At 38.8% G+C, this 18923-nt stretch overlaps 1 protein-coding gene across 2 annotated transcripts in view; it reads left to right on the plus strand.

Moving 5' to 3' along the window:
• The window catches only part of BBS9 (Bardet-Biedl syndrome 9), a 480327-nt gene that overhangs the window by 360125 nt on the left and 101279 nt on the right, over window positions 1-18923 (plus strand). For both annotated transcript variants that reach the window (XM_070369516.1, XM_005889113.2), the window contains one exon: window positions 18472-18654. In XM_070369516.1, the coding sequence (XP_070225617.1) occupies window positions 18472-18654 (183 nt within the window). The remainder of the gene's footprint in view (window positions 1-18471; window positions 18655-18923) is intronic.

The raw sequence follows: 18923 nt of genomic DNA on the forward strand, positions 1-18923 counted from the left end.
GGCCTGTCTTCTTTCTTCCACATCAAGCAATCTTTAGATAGATTTTTGCTGCTAAAAGAAGTGGTCTGGGCCATTTCCTTTTCTTTTTTATCCCATGCCCACAGTTTTATCCCCTTCATCCCAGTAACTCTGGCCAGAATAGCCAGATGTTGTGTCTTGGTGTCTGCCTTTTATGAATTGGTTTGTTCTCAATTCATATTAGGAGACACCTTATGCCCAACCTGAGAAAGGGTTAGGGTTGAGGCTCAGGTTCTCCTATAAGGATAACATCTCCCCTTGATGTCCCAATATCACTGCTGGTGATCACAGGGAAAATAATCATTAATATCAGAGATGTGATAGATTGTAAACTATACATGAAATCAACAGTACAAATTATAAAATTGTGACTATGAGGAAAATGACTAAATTTCTGAGAAAATAGAAAATCCAAACAAAGCCAGACTATAATTCTGTTTTATGGCGAGACCTACCACTACCAACTTCAACATTCCCTCCTTCCTCCACCTGTGGCCTTTGAATCAATTTCTGGTTATGCAGCATCTATATTTCTCCCTTTTGTGCCATCCCATCTTCTTGAGTGCTTGGACCAAATTCACTTCCCCTTCCTAACTTGTTCCTTGCAGGTTAATAGTGGCATGTTTTAAATCCTCTATGCCTTCAGAATAAAACCTAAGGCTTAGAGTTCTGAGTTTAATACACTTTTAAACCTGCCATGTGACCTTGGCATTTTGCATTTTTGTAGGTGCTTGCTCTGCTTTACTTGGGAGACTGTTGTGAATAGTTAATGAGACAGTGTAGATAAAATCCTTAAAAGCAAGATATGAATGTGCCCTGGTTGTAATCCTGACCTTCTGTGTGGTTTTAGTCAACTCACTGAACCTCTCTGGCCTTAGCACTTTATATATAATATATAAAATAAGGGGCTTAAACTAGATGATTTTGAAGGCCTTTTCAGATTCGATTCAGTTGAATTCAGATGAATATATTGAATATTTACAGCGTCATGAACTTTAAATAAGAATGTAGTCTTTGTTCTTGAAGAACATATAATCTAGGATATGGAGACATGTAAATAAATCACTGTTGGCTGGCCAAAAAGATGAACTTTGTGGTCTTATGATCTAGGCCACAATTTTGATTCTATAATTGCTAAATTCTTCTACTATAGGTCTTATTAATTTTAGGGTTTATCGGACCTCTAGATAAGTAGTTTCATATTTTGGAATGGAGTTTGCTTGGTTTTTCACAGAACATTACTACTGATTGATAATATATGTGAGTGGTAAGTGTATCTGAGTTACCTTATAACATTCAGGATAAACGTCTTTAGATCAATACAATCAATACAACCAAAATTCCCATAACAATAAACTATTGAAAAACCTTTGGTCTAGAACATCATGGAAGACCTTGTGGATATTCCTAGATAAGATTTCCCTTCTTGAAAGGAATTAAATTTGACTGAGAGAAGAGTCAGCTAGTGTAAGACCAGTTTAGCGCTTTGGCCCCAACCCACACCCCTCTTTTTTTAAAAAGAATCTGACTCTAACTGTTTGTTGCTGAAATTGACTTAGAGATTTGCTTTTTCAGTAAGTAGAAGGAAAACTTGATTATTTACTACCTGATCAAAGTAGTGTTGATGACCAAGACCTTGCTACTGTTCCTATCTCTGTTCAAGCAAAAACTGTCATAAAACCAGATAAATAATCTAACTGTTCTGCATATAGGTAAAATAAAATGTGACTGGTCAACTTCTCATTCTCAGATTCCTCCCAGAATGGATTTCTATCATCCTAGAAGTTTGATGGTGAGAAGTTTCCCAATAATGTATATAATCTTTTATAAAATTATTTTTAATCATCAAATCATAATTTTTCTAAAGATTGCTAAACCTAACTTTTCTTTGGTGTCCTTAGTAGACTTAAAATGATGGCTGTTGGATAGAACAATAGAGACCTGAAACAAAGAGCTATTTCCCTAGGGTTCCCAAGCGAAACTGTAATCTCTCCCTCTCCCATCACTCATGCATGCCTCTAAAGTGCCAAGATGGCATTCTATCCCCAGATTAAAAGTTTCTTGGCTGGATGATTTGATGTGATATCTGTTATTTAACCTATAATCATCTCATTATCACATTTTTGGATATTAATTCCAAAAATTTTGACAAAAAGTGTCTGTGTGAATCAGTTACTGGTGTGATGATAATCTTTTTCTTTTGTTATTCTCTGAAAATGGGTTCAGATTTCCGGTAAATGGATTCTACTTGAGGGACTCTGACTTAAACTCTGACACTTGTTTGGTTTAGTTAAATAAACTAGAAAGTGAGTTATGTTTTAAAACCAGCTTGTAACCCATACCTGTCTTGGCAGATAATATCTTCCTTGTATAGTCTATTTCAGCTACTTAGAAGAAACAAAAAGTATGTGTTGGACTTAGAGGGACATCTATTTGTTTTGTTTTAATAAAAAAAATAATGTTGGTCAGATGTTTAGTCAGGGAACACCGAATAATACTAATATTGCTACTTCAGCTCTGTTGAGTGCTTACTGTGTGCTAGGTGTCAGGACAAACACATTTATGTTATGTCTCATTTATTCTCTACAGCAAGTGCCCCTTTTTCACAGAGGAGAGAACTGAAGTGTAAAGAGACTAAGGGGCGCTCTTAGGGTCAAACTATGGTGAGGGATGGGCCAGGACCAGAGCCTCCATTCGGTCATTTGTAGTGCAGCTGACTTCTACTTTGCCATTCCTGTTGTAGTGTTTATGTGTTTGTTTGTTTTTTAAAGTTCATGATTATTGCAGGGATCACAAACTCAAATGAGTACAGGGCTAGGCAGGTAACAGATGTAGATGGAAGACAGTAAAGAGTGATGTTCAGGAATCATGAGTGCTTTTCTGAGCCAAAGACATTCAAACATTCAAATGTGGATTTGTTTAAAAGAAGGACAAAGGAATCTGTGGGCTCTTCGCCCTCAGAAAGTCATCTCTCTTGGTTGCGGGGGAGCTCATTTATAGATTTTTCTCTTATTAACCTGATAATCATCCCTGGTGGCAGGCTACAGTCCATGACATCGCAGAGTTGAAAACGACTGAGCAACTCATACACATCTAGCATAGAATGGTGTGTGTGTGTGCACGTGTGCATGTCTAAGGATGTGATATGCTGAGAAATACTTGGGCTTTGGAAGTTTTAAACAGTCCTGGTTTGAATATAGGAACTGCTCTGTGACTTTGAACAAATTATTTAACTTCTCTGAACCTTGTTTCCTTCATCAGTCAAAGATAATAATTTCCTAGAGGAGTTATTGAAAGGTTTAATAAAGTAATAATATACATAGAGTTCTCAGGATTGTGCCTGGAACATACTGAACACACAGTAAGCAGCAGCTGTTGTTTTTATTAATATATTTATTTTTATTGCTGGACTGTTAGTTCTTTGCAGGCAGCTCTTAAGTCATATACTATATATCCCCATCACTTAGCACAGACTTGACACTGCACACTACCTTTGCCAATTTGGTCATGCACAACTCTTAAATTCTTTTCAGTAAGTAATTATCGCCATCAAAATACTTGAGATGAACAAGAATGAGCTATTTCCCTACAACCTTTCTTCCTCATTATAGTGAAAGTAAGCTCATATACAATTTTACCACATATGAATATATTTATTAAATAAACTTTTAAATGCATGGAATAACTCATTCATTCTGCAGGCGTGGGGAAGGCTCATCTTTGTATCTTTTAGATAGTAGAATATCACCTTCCTGGAAAGGTTCACTTGAGGCAGATAAGACAGTAATCCAAAGCAGGATCCGTTTATCCATTTATCCTCACAATGGGAATCAGACAGCTAGAAATCTTCTGCTTCAAAGGCAAGACACAGGATCATTTAGGCTCAAGACTTTGGACCATATCCCTTCAGGGTCTTCCTGGATTCCTATATTCTGTTCATGCACAGAAGAGTATGCTGTTGCTGCTGCTGCTAAGTTGCTTCAGTTGTGTCCGACTCTGTGTGACCCCATAGACGGCAGCCCACCAGGCTCCCCTGTCCCTGGGATACTCCAGGCAAGAATACTGGAGTGGGTTGCCATTTCCTTCTCCAATGCATGAAAGTGAAAAGTGAAAGTGAAGTCTCTCAGTCGTGTCCAACTCATAGCAACCCGATATATTGCAGCCTACCAGTCTCCTCCATCCATGGGATTTTCCAGGCAAGAGGACTGGAGTGGGTTGCCACTGCCTTCTCTGAAAGAAGAGTATGAGTGTAAAAATATTCAGCTAATTTACTAATCTTAAATACTATTCATTTTGTCAATGTATCTAATTTAGCATCCATAATACTGATTATCAAACCTTTGATTGCACTAATCAAAACTCATTTCTGACATTCATTTATGGTAATTAAAAAGTCTGCAGTGTTTCTAGAGACACCAGTAACCCAAATGTTTATGGTAGACCCCTCTGACTTGTGGGCTTTGCTTCTGATTGAGATGATTATTTTGAGCCCAAATCCAGACTCTTGAGCCACAGTTCTCAATCAGGGTGATTTTGCTACCAAAGAGACATTTGGCAATGTCTGGAGACATATTTGCTTGTTACAGCTAGAGGAAGCGTGCTATTGACATCTAATGTGTAGAGTCCATGGATGCTACTCTCCCTGTATCAAAGAATCATCTGGCCCAAATATCATTAATGAGGAGGTTGAGAAACTCTGCTCTAGAGTGTAGCTTAAGCTGATTCACATGCTCTCATCCCATGACCTTGTCTATGATGCTGTATTTTAAAGTTAAATTACAGACTTTATAACACTTACCACATAAATTGAGCAGTAAAGACTTGAACAAATTTAGTAATTTATTGTAATATAACATTAATACTAATGTGTAGAAGGTATGAAGTCAGAGCCTAGTTATTTATTACCTGTGACAGACCCAGTAAATAACAAAGCCTATAAAAACTTTTTTTAAATGGTAAGTTTTGTTTTTTTTTTCACCTACATAGGGATGGACTTTCATTGCCAAGGTAGTATTCCTGTAGATTGCCATCTTAATGGACACTCTTGTGTGACTGAGATATTGGGCATTTAATTGACTCCAGTACAACCAACGTGCATTGAGTGCCTGCTGTGAACCAGAGACACACTTTTGGGAAGGGTACAGCAAACCATAAATTAGTCTCTGATCTGAAGGAGTTTACAGAAAAGTAGATGTCAGGGACAACGTTATCTTCAGCAAGGCCACTTGCAATTCTAATGTCCCCATAGCCTATGATTGTAGTCATGCCCGCAGTTTACCTTCGTTTCACTTCGTATGAAACCAGGCAGCTCCTTTCATTGCCTTTGGTCTTATTTCCATGTTGTTTGAGCCATCTAGACATCTGTGAGTCTTGTTAAAGTACTACCAGATAGTAGTGGTAAAACTGTGTATTTTATCTCAAAAAAAGCAAAAATAATTTAAATACACAAGTATTCCAAAGAAATAGACTCTTTGAAAAAGCAGATGTTTTAAAAGAAGATTCATAGAAAAAACTCAATAGTTTCACTGTATTGTGAACATGTTGTGTTCACTTCTCAAATTCTGGAACCAAGGAAATGATCAATAGCATCATTGGCACTGTTGGGGTCTCCAGTCTTTCTTTTTGCCTTTGGGTGGATCATCAGCATGTCTTAATCGATCACACTTACTAATGTGTCCTAGCATTTCCTAAGGAATGCTCTTACAACACCTGCCAACTGTTCATCTATCCATCATTTCCCCTCATGGGAGATAGTACTCAAGGCTGTGTGGGTGGCTACATAATTACTGACATGTCCGCATGTAAGAATGTGGCCTGAAACATGCTAAACTTAGGAACTATTCAGATCAGACCTCATGGATGTTGTTTTTGGACAGTGATAGCTGTGGCATTCTTCAGAGTTTCTAAAATGAGCTCTGACATTGCCAGCCATAGATTCCAGCTTTAACAGGGATCTGTTCAATGAGTGGTCTGGAGAGCATTCATTCTTTTTACAACTTGAGTTCATTAATTATTATTTTTCAAATTGAGGTTTCACTTGGCTATAAGTAGATAATTTTATGGAAAGGGGTAAAAATTTGGTCAGCTGGTGTGGAGGGGGGTGGTACAAATGGTAATCAAGTTTGAGATCAGTTCTAGTTTTAGCATTATATTAGCCAAGCATTAGAATTAGTTTCCCTTCAGCTGATTAAGTTACATGTCTATTCGCTAAAAAAACTTTGCAGAAATAGCAAAATTTGTCTCTATGTCACTTATAAATGATTTATTGTCTCTTTTATTTAACATTTTTATGTATCAATGGTATGTATTTTAAAAGTCCCAGCCAAAGTCTATATTCTAGCACGGTCTACCTTTTATATTCTTCTGGGCAGATCATTAAAAAAGAAAAAAAGAGGGGTGGGGGAGGAGTGGTTCTACAGTACGTAGTATAAAGAAATTTCTCAGGAATAATTTGCTTTTCTAAAACCAGTTTTATATGAATTCTCAAGGCATTTGCAAGTGTAGATTGGTGTCAAGGAACATTATAATCCTAAACCAGAAAAACCATCATGGCTTCAAAGAGTCACAAAGATCATAGCTTGCTGTTCCAAAGCATAGGTGATGTAGGCAATTAATAGGCCTCTTTTTATTAAGATAAATAACTTGTGCAACTGAAGTTTTCGTACTGAATGGATACACTTTCTCCGTTGTTTTAATAGCTATCCAAAATGGTAGCATGGTTATAAATGTATTCTAATCCTGGACGTGGTTTAGAAGTTTCAGCTAAATGCATGTTATAGGGAAAACTTAGGTTTTTATTTCATGTGAGGTACAATAGAATGTAATCCAGTCCCCCATCCTATTTATACAAAATAACATAGTAGCAAAAGTAGCTAAGCATTAGATTCTTGCTATGCCTCTAAAGTAAAAACCCAGAGTTCTCTTTTATCTAGTTCAAGGTTTAGCACATACACTACTGTAGTGCGTTTAGATCGTCTCTTCAGTTTGAACCTTATTTCATTGTTTTTGGTAGAAGGATAATTCTTTTTGGATAGAAATTGGATCTTTTCAGCCAAAGTATAAGTTTAGACCTGGTAAACTTTTTCTTCTTCCTTATTGCCTCTGCCATGTTGGAGTCCACAGCAAATGCCACCATGAGTAACAGTTGAGTAGGAAGCATGCCCTATTTCTTGCCTGCTTCCAAGTCTCTCCTAGATTTAGAATGTGTTTCTAACCAAAGGGCAGCCATGTGAGGAATAAATTCATTTCACCAGTCATTAGAGCTGTCTGTAGCTTGGTGTTAGGCAGCTGTGGCTAAGGTGAACTGGAGAGATTTTTTTTTTAAGTAGATGACAGATATATTTAGGTAGGTCTGTTGTTTCCATGTGATGTCACTTGAGTTCTGTTCACATTGGGAGCCTGACAGTGCCTGATTGAGTGTGTCTAGGATTTAAGAGGTAGTTTAGTATGGCTCCTAGTTGTGCTGGATTTTTAGGTGGACTGATTTTGAGGTTCATAAGTTCAACCAGCATTTACGGGACACCCACTGTGTACTGAGTATTGGAAAATTGAAGGCAAGTTGGAGATTTATCATTTGCTCTTTTTTATACTGGAATTTTCTGGGCCAAAGCTAAGTTTTGTTTTCTCTTTGCCTTCTCATAGTGTAACTAAATAAACATTTTATTCAAATCACCAATTTCTAGCATTTTCAGTAAGATACAAAGGAAAATCAAGCAATGTTTAGCTCTCTGATTAACAAGCCTCAGAGGATTTCTAGAGAACAAGTCATATCAGGCAAAGTTGAGTGTCTGTGTGTGTGTATTTTAATAGAATTGCTCTGGAAATCAAAAAGGGAATCTAATACATGTAACTTACATAGCTAGTAGTAATGTATTGAAACAGGGTCTTATGACGTTTTATTTTGAAACTTGATTAAACTTGGCCACAGAATGAGCACTGTCCCGTTGAGTGACCACACAGAGCGGGCCAAGGGAACACTGCAGAGTGACCAACTGTCCCCCATCACTTTAGGTGGCGGTAATTGGGAGTGGGCCTCAAGTACCAGGAGAAAGTTCTTCCTTTCTCAATGTCATTGTTAATCTAACAGTAAAAGTAGAATTTACCAGGTGTTATTAAACTAAGAGAAGCCCTTAACGGTATGAAATGTTAAGAAATAGTAACCAGGAGTGTTATTTTATAGGTGAGCAAACTAAGTCTGAGAGAGTTACAGTAACTAGCCTGAGGTTGTATAACTAGTAAGTAAGCATTACCAAATGCTTACCATTAAGCATTACCAAATGGACATCACCAGATGGTCAACACAAAATCAGATTGATTATATTCTTTGCAGCCAAAGATGGAGAAGCTCTATGCAGTCAACAAAAACAAGGCCAGGAGCTGACTGTGGCTCAGATCATGAACTCCTTATTGCCAAATTCAGACTGAAATTGAAGAAAGTAGGGAAAACCACTAGACCATTTAGGTATGACCTAAATCAAATCCCTTATGATTATACAGTGGAAGTGAGAAATAGATTTAAGGGCCTAGATCTGATAGATAGAGTGCCTGATGAACTATGGACTGAGATTCGTGACATTGTACAGGAGACAGGGATCAAGACCATCCCCATGGAAAAGAAATGCAAAAAAGCAAAATGGCTGTCTGGGGAGACCTTACAAATAGCTGTGAAAAGAAGAGAAGTGAAAAGCAAAGGAGAAAAGGAAAGATATAAGCATCTGAATGCAGAGTTCCAAAAATAGCAAGAAGAGATAAGAAAGCCTTCCTCAGCGATCAATGCAAAGAAATAGAGGAAAACAACAGAATGGGAAAGACTAGAGATCTTTTCAAGAAAATCAGAGATACCAAAGGAACATTTCATACAAAGATGGGCTCGATAAAGGACAGAAATGGTATGGACCTAACAGAAGCAGAAGATATTAAGAAGAGGTGGCAAGAATACACAGAAAAACTATACAAAAAAGATCTTCACGACCCAGATAATCACGATGGTGTGATTACTCACCTAGAGCCGGACATCCTGGAATGTGAAGTCAAGTGGGTCTTAGAAAGCATCACTACAAACAAAGCTAGTGGAGGTGATGGAATTCCAGTTGAGATATTTCAAATCCTAAAAGATGATGCTGTGAAAGTGCTGCACTCAATATGCCAGCCAATTTGGAAAACTCAGCAGTGGCCACAGGACTGGAAAAAGTCAGTTTTCATTCCAATCCCAAAGAAAGGCAATGTCAAAGAATGCTCAAACTACCACACAATTGCTCTCATCTCACACGCTAGTAAAGTAATTCTCAAAATTCTCCAAGCCAGGCTTCAGCAATATGTGAACCGTGAGCTTCCAGTTGTTCAAGCTGGTTTTAGAAAAGGCAGAGGAACCAGAGATCAAATTGCCAACATCCGCTGGATCATGGAAAAAGCAAGAGAGTTCCAGAAAAACATCTATTTCTGCTTTATTGACTATGCCAAAGCCTTTGACTGTATGGATCACAATAAACTGCGGAAAATTCTGAAAGAGATGGGAATACCAGACCACCTGACCTGGCTCTTGAGAAATCTGTATGCAGGTCAGGAAGCAACAGTTAGAACTGGACATGGAACAACAGACTGGTTCCAAATAGGAAAAGGAGTATGTCAAGGCTGTATATTGTCACCCTACTTATTTAACTTATATGCATCATGAGAAATGCTGGGCTGGAAGAAGCACAAGCTAGAATCAAGATTGCTGGGAGAAATATCAGTAATCTCAGATATGTAGATGACACCGCCCTTATGGCAGAAAGGGAAGGGGAACTAAAAAGCCTCTTGATGAAAGTGAAAGTGGAGAGTGAAAAAGTTGGCTTAAAACTCAACTTTCAGAGAACGAAGATCATGGCATCTGGTCCCATCACTTCATGGGAAATAGATGGGGAAACAGTGGAAACAGTGTCAGACTTTAGTTTTTTGGGGGCTCCAAAATCACTGCAGGTGGTGACTGCAGGCATGAAATTAAAAGACACTTACTCCTTGGAAGAAAAGTTATGACCAAGCTAGACAGCATATTGAAAAGCAGAGACATTACTTTGCCAACAAAGGTCCGTCTAGTCAAGGCTATGGTTTTTCCAGTGGTCATGTATGGATGTGAAAGTTGGACTGTGAAGAAAGCTGAGCACTGAAGAATTGATGCTTTTGAACTGTGGTGTTGGAGAAGACTTTTGAGAATCCCTTGGACTGCAAGGAGATCCAACCAGTCCATTCTGAAGGAGAACAGCCCTGGGATTTCTTTGGAAGGAATGATGCTAAAGCTGAAACTCCAGTACTTTCGCCAGCTCATGCGAAGAATTGACTCATTGGAAAAGACTCTGATGCTGGGACGATTAGGGCAGGAGGAGAAGGGGACGACAGAGGATGAGATGGCTGGATGGCATCACTGACTCGATGGACGTGAGTCTGAGTGAACTCTGGGAGTTGATGATGGACAGGGAGGCCTGGCGTGCTGTGATTCATGGGGTCGCAAAGAGTTGGACACGACTGAGCGACTGAACTGAACTGACTGAAGCATTACCAGCATTCAGGCTTAATTCTAATAGACTCCAAATTCATATGATCATCTGTCATCTAGAATATTGTTAAGCCCTAGTTGCATTAATACATCAAAATTGTTATGTTAATATAACATTAATATATCAAATATATTAATATATATCCTTTATATATTAAACTGTATCCATTAATGTATTAAAATTGTTTCTTAAATAAATGCCTTTATTTTTGTTAATTTATACCTTTTATGAATTATGCCTTTACAGTACTTTTAACTCATAATTTTTAATAGGTTTATTGAGATATAGTTTACATATATACACTTTTCCCAGTTAAAGTGAGTAACTTAATGATTTTTAGCATATTCAAGGGATTATACAGCTGTCACCACAGTCTATTTAGAACATTTTCATCCTCCCTAAAAGAAACTCCTCACCAATTAGCAGTTACTTGCCATTTCCTCCTGTCCACCTCCCACCCTCCAGCCCTAAGCAATGACCAACCTGCTGACTATGTTTATAGATTTGCTCATTCTGGACATTTCATATAAGTGGAATAATACAACATAAATAGTGTAAGATCGTCACACACAAAAAAGACTGGCTTTTTAAACTCAGCATAATATTTTTAAGATTTATCCATATAGTGAAGTGAAGTGAAGTCACTCAGTCCTGTCCAACTTTTTGCGACCCCATGGACTGTAGCCTACCACGCTCCTCTGTCCATGGGATTTTCCAGGCAAGAGTACTGGAGTGGGTTGCCATTTCCTATCCATATAGTAGCATGTGTAAATACTCCTTTTCTTTTTATGCCTGAATAATAGTCCATTATACTGATATGCCACATTTAATTTATTTACTTATCAGTTGATGGACATTTGGTTTGCTTCTTTCTTTGGGCTCTTATAAATAATGCTTCTACAAATATTTGTGAACAAGTTTTTTTAGTGGACATATATTTTCAGCTCTCTTGGGCATAAACCTAAAAGTGGCATTGCTAGGTCATAGAGTAACTCAGTGTTTAATTTTTGAGGAACTGCCAATTGCTTTCCAGGGTGACTGTATCATATTGCCACTAGTAAGATATGAGGGTTCCTGTTTCTCCACATCCTTGCCAATGCTCAGTATTGCTCATCTTTTTACTTCTCTCATTTAATTCTCATAATCCTATGAATTAGTCGAAGAAAAATATTCTTGCTGATATTTTATAGATGTGTGTGTACTTTGCTCAGTCATGTCCAACTTTTGCAATCCCATGGCCAGGCTCCTCTGTCCATATAGTTTTCCAGTCAAGAATCCTGGAGTGGGTTGCCATTTCCTACTCAATTTTATAGATAAAAGCTGCAAATCAATAACTATTCAATGAGAAGCTCAGAATGTGTACAAATAGAGGGGAAGAAGTGAATCGATAAATGGGGCAGAAGCATGGATAGTTCAAAATAAATTATCCAAAAGTAATTTAAAAGTTTTTGCATCTTACACAGCTATGATGGGTGTGAGAGATCATATTTCCCACCCCTCCGTTTTAAAAGTGATGAAACTAGAGCCCCAGAAAGGGAAGTACGTTGAACACTGACCTAAGCTGTTTAGTAGGGAAGCCAGGACTAGAAGCTCTGTCTTCTTGGCTCCCAGGCCATTGCCTATTCCAGCACAACCTATTGCATTCTGCCCTGGGGGATGTATAAACTCATCCATATCATAGGAACTCCATTTTCCTAACTCGTTCATCCATGCCGACCTCTTATTAAAATAAGCCTATCTTAATTCGTAGAGGTTATTGAAGGGCCAGCGAAGCTGAAACCTCCCATTGGGAAACTTCTGATAGAATTTCTTCCACATATTGCCTATGATGCAACTGATGTGCAGGCAGAAAGTGAACGTAGGCAGTGTTACTTGGTGACGTTTGTTGGGTCAGATTGCTTGGGTGTGAATTCTGGCTCCCTCACTTAATAACTGCTTGACCTTTTTTGTAATTCTGTCTCCTTAGTTTTTTAAATGAGGATAGGTAGTGCTAGTGGTAAAAAAAAAAAAAAAAAAAAAAACCACCTGCCTGCCAATCCAGCAGACTTAAGAGGGACAAGTTCGATCCCTGAGTCAGGAAGATTCCCTGAAGGAGGGCATGGCAACCCATTCCAGTATTCTTGACTGGAGAATCCCATGGACAGAGGAGACTGGCATGCTACAAGTCCATAGGGTCACACAGAGTCAGACATGACTGCAGAAACTTAGCACACACACATGCAGTACTAGTATCTACCTTACAGAATTGTTCTGAGAGTGAAATGAGAGAATCCCTGTAAAGAGATTTAGCACAGTGCCTGGCTCCTGAAGACCCTCACTCAATGTTGACAATTATTATTACATACCATCGACTTGCTCAGACTACTGAAAACATTGTACTATATGATTTATAGAAAATCAATCCATCATTCCTTTTTAAAAATAACTTCCCTAAAGGAACAGGCCTAGAAAATAGCTGTTTTCTAAAGTCTTCATAATTTTTGAGTTATATGGAATATGATTAAATTCCCTTTGTTAAGAGAAAAAAACGTACCGTGTTAACTTCCCATCCTTTACACTGTGTGAACTGATTTCCTTTATACTATAACTTTGGGCAGAAGGCAACCTGGAAATTTCAACCTATGTTAAAAGCCCCAATAATGGGAAATCCTAACTAAAGTACATGTGTGTATGCTAAATCACTTCAGTTGTGTCTGATTCTTTGCAACCCTATGAACTATAGCCTGCCAGGCTCCTCTGTCCATGGGATTCTCCAGGCAAGAATACTGGAGTGCATTGCCATGCCCTTCTCCAGGGCATCTTCCTGACCCAGGGATTGAACCTGTGTCTCCTGCATTGGCAAGTGAATTCTTTACCACTAGTGCTACCTGGGAATCCCACATATACTGTTACTGCTGCGATGGATTAGTAGTGTGTTTCCTCATGTCTTTATTTGATTATCGGAATAAGAACCCACTGGATTATTTTGTGGAACCAACTGTATACATTTGCATACCAGTGCAGAAAAAAAGGTCATCCAATGGGGAATCCAAAGATAGGATTAATATCCCTGCCTTTCCTGCCCTGGTTCATGACCACAGGCAGTGTGCTCCTCTCAATATTAAGTTCATCAGAGCTCTAAGCTTCTGTTTCCTCATCTGGGATGGGATCAGTGATTTTGATCTCAGAGGGTAGTTATGAGGACCAAATGATAACCTGAGTATAACAGCACTAGCCTGGTGCCTGACCCACAGTTGAGGTTCAGTAAATGACAGCTAAATAGCAGTGTAACGGGGTTCTATATGCCACACATGAGATTTGGAGGCAGATTTGATGGTAAGTTTAGGTGAAGAAATTGGACAAGTCTGTGTTCACATAGTATGATTCATGTCTACTCTGCTGTTGCTGCTGCTGCTTTCCTGTAACCAATTTTAGAGCCTATCTTGGCAGCTAAAAGTATTTGGGATTAATTTCACACTCACTTTATGAGTTGAGCGTTTTCCTGCAAGCAGCTCCCTGGACCTCTGCCTCATTACTTTGGCATCAACTGATATGGCAGTTGGACAGAGATGTCCTTTGGGGTCTCCATTTTATTTGGAATCCGTCAATTTGAAAAAGCAAAACAAAGGCCATCAACACATTGTGCTTGAAATCATTAGTGTTCATTGTTTCCTAAACCCCTTCCTTTCTGTAGTTCTGTTGAACACCAGGGAGCACACATCTTGTACAGCCAGTGATGGGTCCTGAAAAATCACTCTCCCTCAAATGTAAGCCCCAGCAGCTGGTTGGCCTCATTTCTCAGTTCCAGGTGAGCTGCAAGATCCTCTAGGCCCTGGTCAGACAGATCTAAATCTTGGTGGGTCTAGTTTTTCCATCCCCTTTTACTACGTTAATTCTGCTAAATTCATTTGGCTCTTGTGGAGCACAAAGTAAACTTGGCTGTTACGTGTAAGACTAAATTGAGAACATGGAGATCTGTTTAGTATTTCATGCTGGCCAGCAGGTCAGGAAGATTTTCCTTGGGGGTAATTTACATAAGGAATTGTTTATCCCATCTCTTTCCAATTTCTGTGACCATTTGGGGATAGCAGACTCTTTCCACAATGGCACAGAAATATATCCAGTGAGACTGAAATGTAGAGAAACGATGCTTCTCTGGGATTGATGTATTTTGGGTCTTGCTCAGGAAAGATCCTGTGGCTTGGGCTGCTGTCTCACTGAGAAGTCATTCTTCCACCACAGCTGTGTTTAGCAAGTTGGGTGGGTCCACGAACTGACATGCTGTTACACTTAGTAAGAATTTCCCTTGATAGTAAGGAACGTGCATAAAAGCCTCACTTAAGTCCCAGCAAATGCCCTAAATGTTTGCTGCGATCCAGTGGCTACTTGGTGCACTGTCTCATGAGATAATGCCCACACTCAGAATACTGTGTGGCTTCCCAGTACCTGCACACTCTTCTCCTTGATATTTTGCTTCCTCTGCGACAGTTGCCCAGATGATCTTTTTTATCTCATCAAATGCTCTTCCCAAACTGAAATATTTGTTCCTTGCTAAACAAGCAGCCTCTACATTTGTGTTTTAATGCATTTGCTCAGGTTGTTTCCTTTACTTTTATCCAATATCTGTTCTTGAGGACAAATTTCAGGCACGTCTTCTCAGTGGTATGCCAGTAACTATTTAACAACTGGCTGTCTGCGAGGAGCAGGGTGGGTGGGAAGCCTAACTTTATAACATTTGTTGATTTGCATGTTGTAAATACTTCCACCAAGGCTGATTTCAAGCTTCTAGAGTGAGGTCACTGAATATGGAGTGGGAAAGAAATGGGCATTAATCCCCACCCCCTGCCATTGCTGAGTGTATCCAACATACAAATGCAATCGACATAAATAATCTCAAGGGCCTAGATAATAAATAGTAAAATAATTAGAAAGTAATGCATTTTGACTATTACTTTTGTTTTCCTGTAACTTACTAAAGTTTCTATAATTTAATTTTTAGTAATGGCCATGTTTAACACCTGGCTCACAAAATTCCTGAAAATTGAATAATCAGTCCTTTCTCCCGAACCTATAGGGCTGGCTGAGCCCAGTCCAGTTGGTGCCTGATTCTTCTCCTGTCTTTTGCTTCCCAAGGCCCTCCACATTCGCTGGTAGTTAGGCACTTCTCTGAACCTATAAGGTGCTTCAGATCTCATGCAGACTTGAGAGTCTCCAACTTTGAATGCAAGTCTCTCATTTACTACATGATGGTCAAACTGACTACTTAAATTGCACTTCTCAGTGCAAAATGAAAATGCAGGGCCCTTGTTAAATGGCAGAAGAAAGTGCTGTTAAAATAGCTACTAAGATATAAAGATCTTTCCTTTCTTCAGTGGTTTCTCACACCTTCTGGTGGTGTTTTGAGTTTCTATTTAATGTCATTCCAAGTAAGAAAAAATTAAAATTTTAAATTGTTAGCATGAATTTTACGAGGAATCATTATATTGTGCGATGGCAGTTTAAAATGCAAATATAACAGCATTTAACTCTCTGAGTCAATGAGCATATCTCCTCTGATCATGTGCATGCTCCATTATCCTATGGACTTCACTTACAAAGCACAAATTCAAAAATAAAATGTTTAAGAATTTTAAGACAGAGACAGCAGGGACTTAAACCAAGCATGGAGCCCTTCTAAGCACAGGCGCAGTAGGCACATCCTTTGTACAGTATTGGGCACATTCCTTACATCTGCCGAGCTTCAGGGGCCTCATCCATAAAATGGAGATCTTGCCAACTAAGTCTCAGTGGAGACGTGAGGATTGAAGGCACTGATACCTGTGTGGCACAGAGCAGGTTGCTTGGCATACAGCTCATGTTAAATTAATTGGAGGGATTGTTTTTAATGTAATAATCATAACATTAGTGGCATTCTCCTCCTTAATAGTCTACTGGGCCTTCCCTATGTTGTCAGTGTTTGCCTCCTTCACCTGTTTTAATTTCCTTTCTCCATTATAAACTCTTTGAAGATGGAGTTCTATATGTTGCCATTGAATTCCCTGCAGCACTTCCTGCAGATTCTTGCATATGCCTGGCACTCAGGAGGTGTTTATCACCTTGATCTTTGTGTGATTTGGACTTATTGACAGAAAGCATCTGTATCCTAATATTGATATGATGGTGCCCACAATGAAGCTTCATTAGTGCCATTCACAAGAAGAAAAAGAAATTAGACTCTGACAGCAGTTCATTGTAATCCTGGTGAAGGTGGGGGAAGCAGATGACTCCAGGTGTTTTGGTTTAAGGAAAGTGGCCTCTGCATCTCTTTGCAGGGACTTCTTGAAGTAATGGGGAAGGGATGAGTTCCAAGCCTCGTTTGAATTAAAGAGGCCCCAGGGATATTAACTCTAGCCCACAGTAATCTGTCCCTTAGCTAGCTTTTTTCGCACTTACTTTCTGTTCTGCACAATTAGGACGTTATTGCTGGAATGCTTTCCACTAATTGGTTGTGTATGTATGTTTTCTGTCCAACAAATTATAAGATCCTTATGGGTTATAGAATATCATGTACTTTCAAAAGGCAATGAAAAGTAGCACAGTAGTAGGCACCCAGTAAGCAGTGTGCTTTATTGTTAGTGCTGACCTTGGTCCAAACTCCCAGGGCTCTCTAGAGAGCTGAATGTGATGTGTGACTGCCTTTCCTAACTCCTGCAAGCCCTCAACCAAGTAGCAAAGAATCCTGGTTTGTCTGGCTTTGTCAAGCAAGGGCCTTCGGGGTGCTTTGTCTTTCTCTAACCTACATCTCTTTTCCAGTACCTCACAGATGCTCTAAGGACTGTCCCCCTCTAGCCTTTCTCCTACATGGAATTTGGGAGACCACACAGCTGCAGACTGTGTTTGTCTGAATGATGATTTTTTTTTTTTTTTAAATAGGCCCTTTGGGCCAGTGTCAGTAAGCCATGAAATATCACCAAATGGGTCATCTACATTAGACTTCTGAAACTCATCTGAGCTCTAGTCCCTTGAGCTGATGGGGACTTGTAGAAAGGAGCTTACAATTACCTTGGCTTTTGCTATTCCTGTTATGGGGGCTGTCAGACAACTTGAGCCTCTGGGCCAGTCAGTTCATTTCTTTTAATGAGCACAAAATTCACCAAGACATTAAAATAAAATAAAACACCAATGGGCAGTCTTCAGTGTTCTATCCAATTGTTACTTTAGTTCTTTTTTCCACAGGATTATTCAAGAGGATGAAGAAGAAAAAAAAGCCAATTCTATCCACTCCTGCCAATTTTATCCTAAGTAGATTTGGCATTGTAAAGCTAACACACCCCGAACACTTTTTTTTTTTCTTTCAGGTCCCTGTGGGCTGGTACCTGACATTTGTGTTAAAAATGACATTGCTTGACTGGTCAAATGTTTGAAAATTGTCTACTTTTTAAATATAATCAAGAAATATTGGCTATTCTAACACCATGTAACATATAAAAAGTAATAGAGGAAGACAGTTACTTTCTGAAAAGGGTAAAATGAAGTTATTATTTTAAATCCCAAGGTAAATGCAGCTACTCTGATAAGAATTTTTTAAATTGATCAGTCTCAGTCACTAGTAATAAACACAATAATAACTGTATTAGAGGCTTCTTATATTATCATGTACTATTATCATACACTGTAGAAAGTGAATTGATGTTGAGGTAGACACTGAACAATGTCCCCATTAAGATGATTTCATGGATATTTTCATCTCTCGGCCATATGGATTTGGAATTACTTTGGGTACTTTTTTTAAAGAAGGAAGCGAAAGATGAATGATAACTTTTATTACTCAACATACCTTGTGTTTGTGGAAGACAAAGTTCATCAAGTTGTTTTAAAGAAAAATAAGAGTGTGCCAAAGGTAATTTGTTGAGGGCTCAAGAATTGTGAAATTATCCCTAACTGAAGTTTGTAATTTCTGCAGGTAATCGCTCTAGCAGATGCAGTAGAGGAAAACCAAGACAATCTGTTCCAGTCATTCACCAGGCTGAAAAGTGCCACCCATTTGGTGATTCTGCTGATCGGGCTGTGGCAGAAGCTCAGCGCAGACCAGATTGCTATTCTGGAAGCGGCATTTCTGCCACTGCAGCAGGACACTCAGGAACTGGTAAGGACCCACAGGCCTGCAGTGGTAACAGCCAGCACTATTGGAAAGATTGTGGTTTTTAGAAGGAGATCACATGCCTATCGTGTTTTTTAAGGTATCAAAGGAAAGCTTGGTTTTGTTTTGTTTTCTTTTTATCCAAATCCTGTTTTCCTTTTCCTCAAACCATAATAAAAATGTCAAATAAAGGCCTTTTTTTTCCCTAGAGCTGTTTAAAAAATAGGTATATGGTCCATTTTTATGTGGTATCCAGTCTATTTTTTTTTTTTTTT

Source organism: Bos mutus, chromosome 4 (assembly GCF_027580195.1).
Source record: "Bos mutus isolate GX-2022 chromosome 4, NWIPB_WYAK_1.1, whole genome shotgun sequence".
In the NCBI taxonomy this organism is placed as follows: Eukaryota; Metazoa; Chordata; class Mammalia; order Artiodactyla; family Bovidae; genus Bos; species Bos mutus.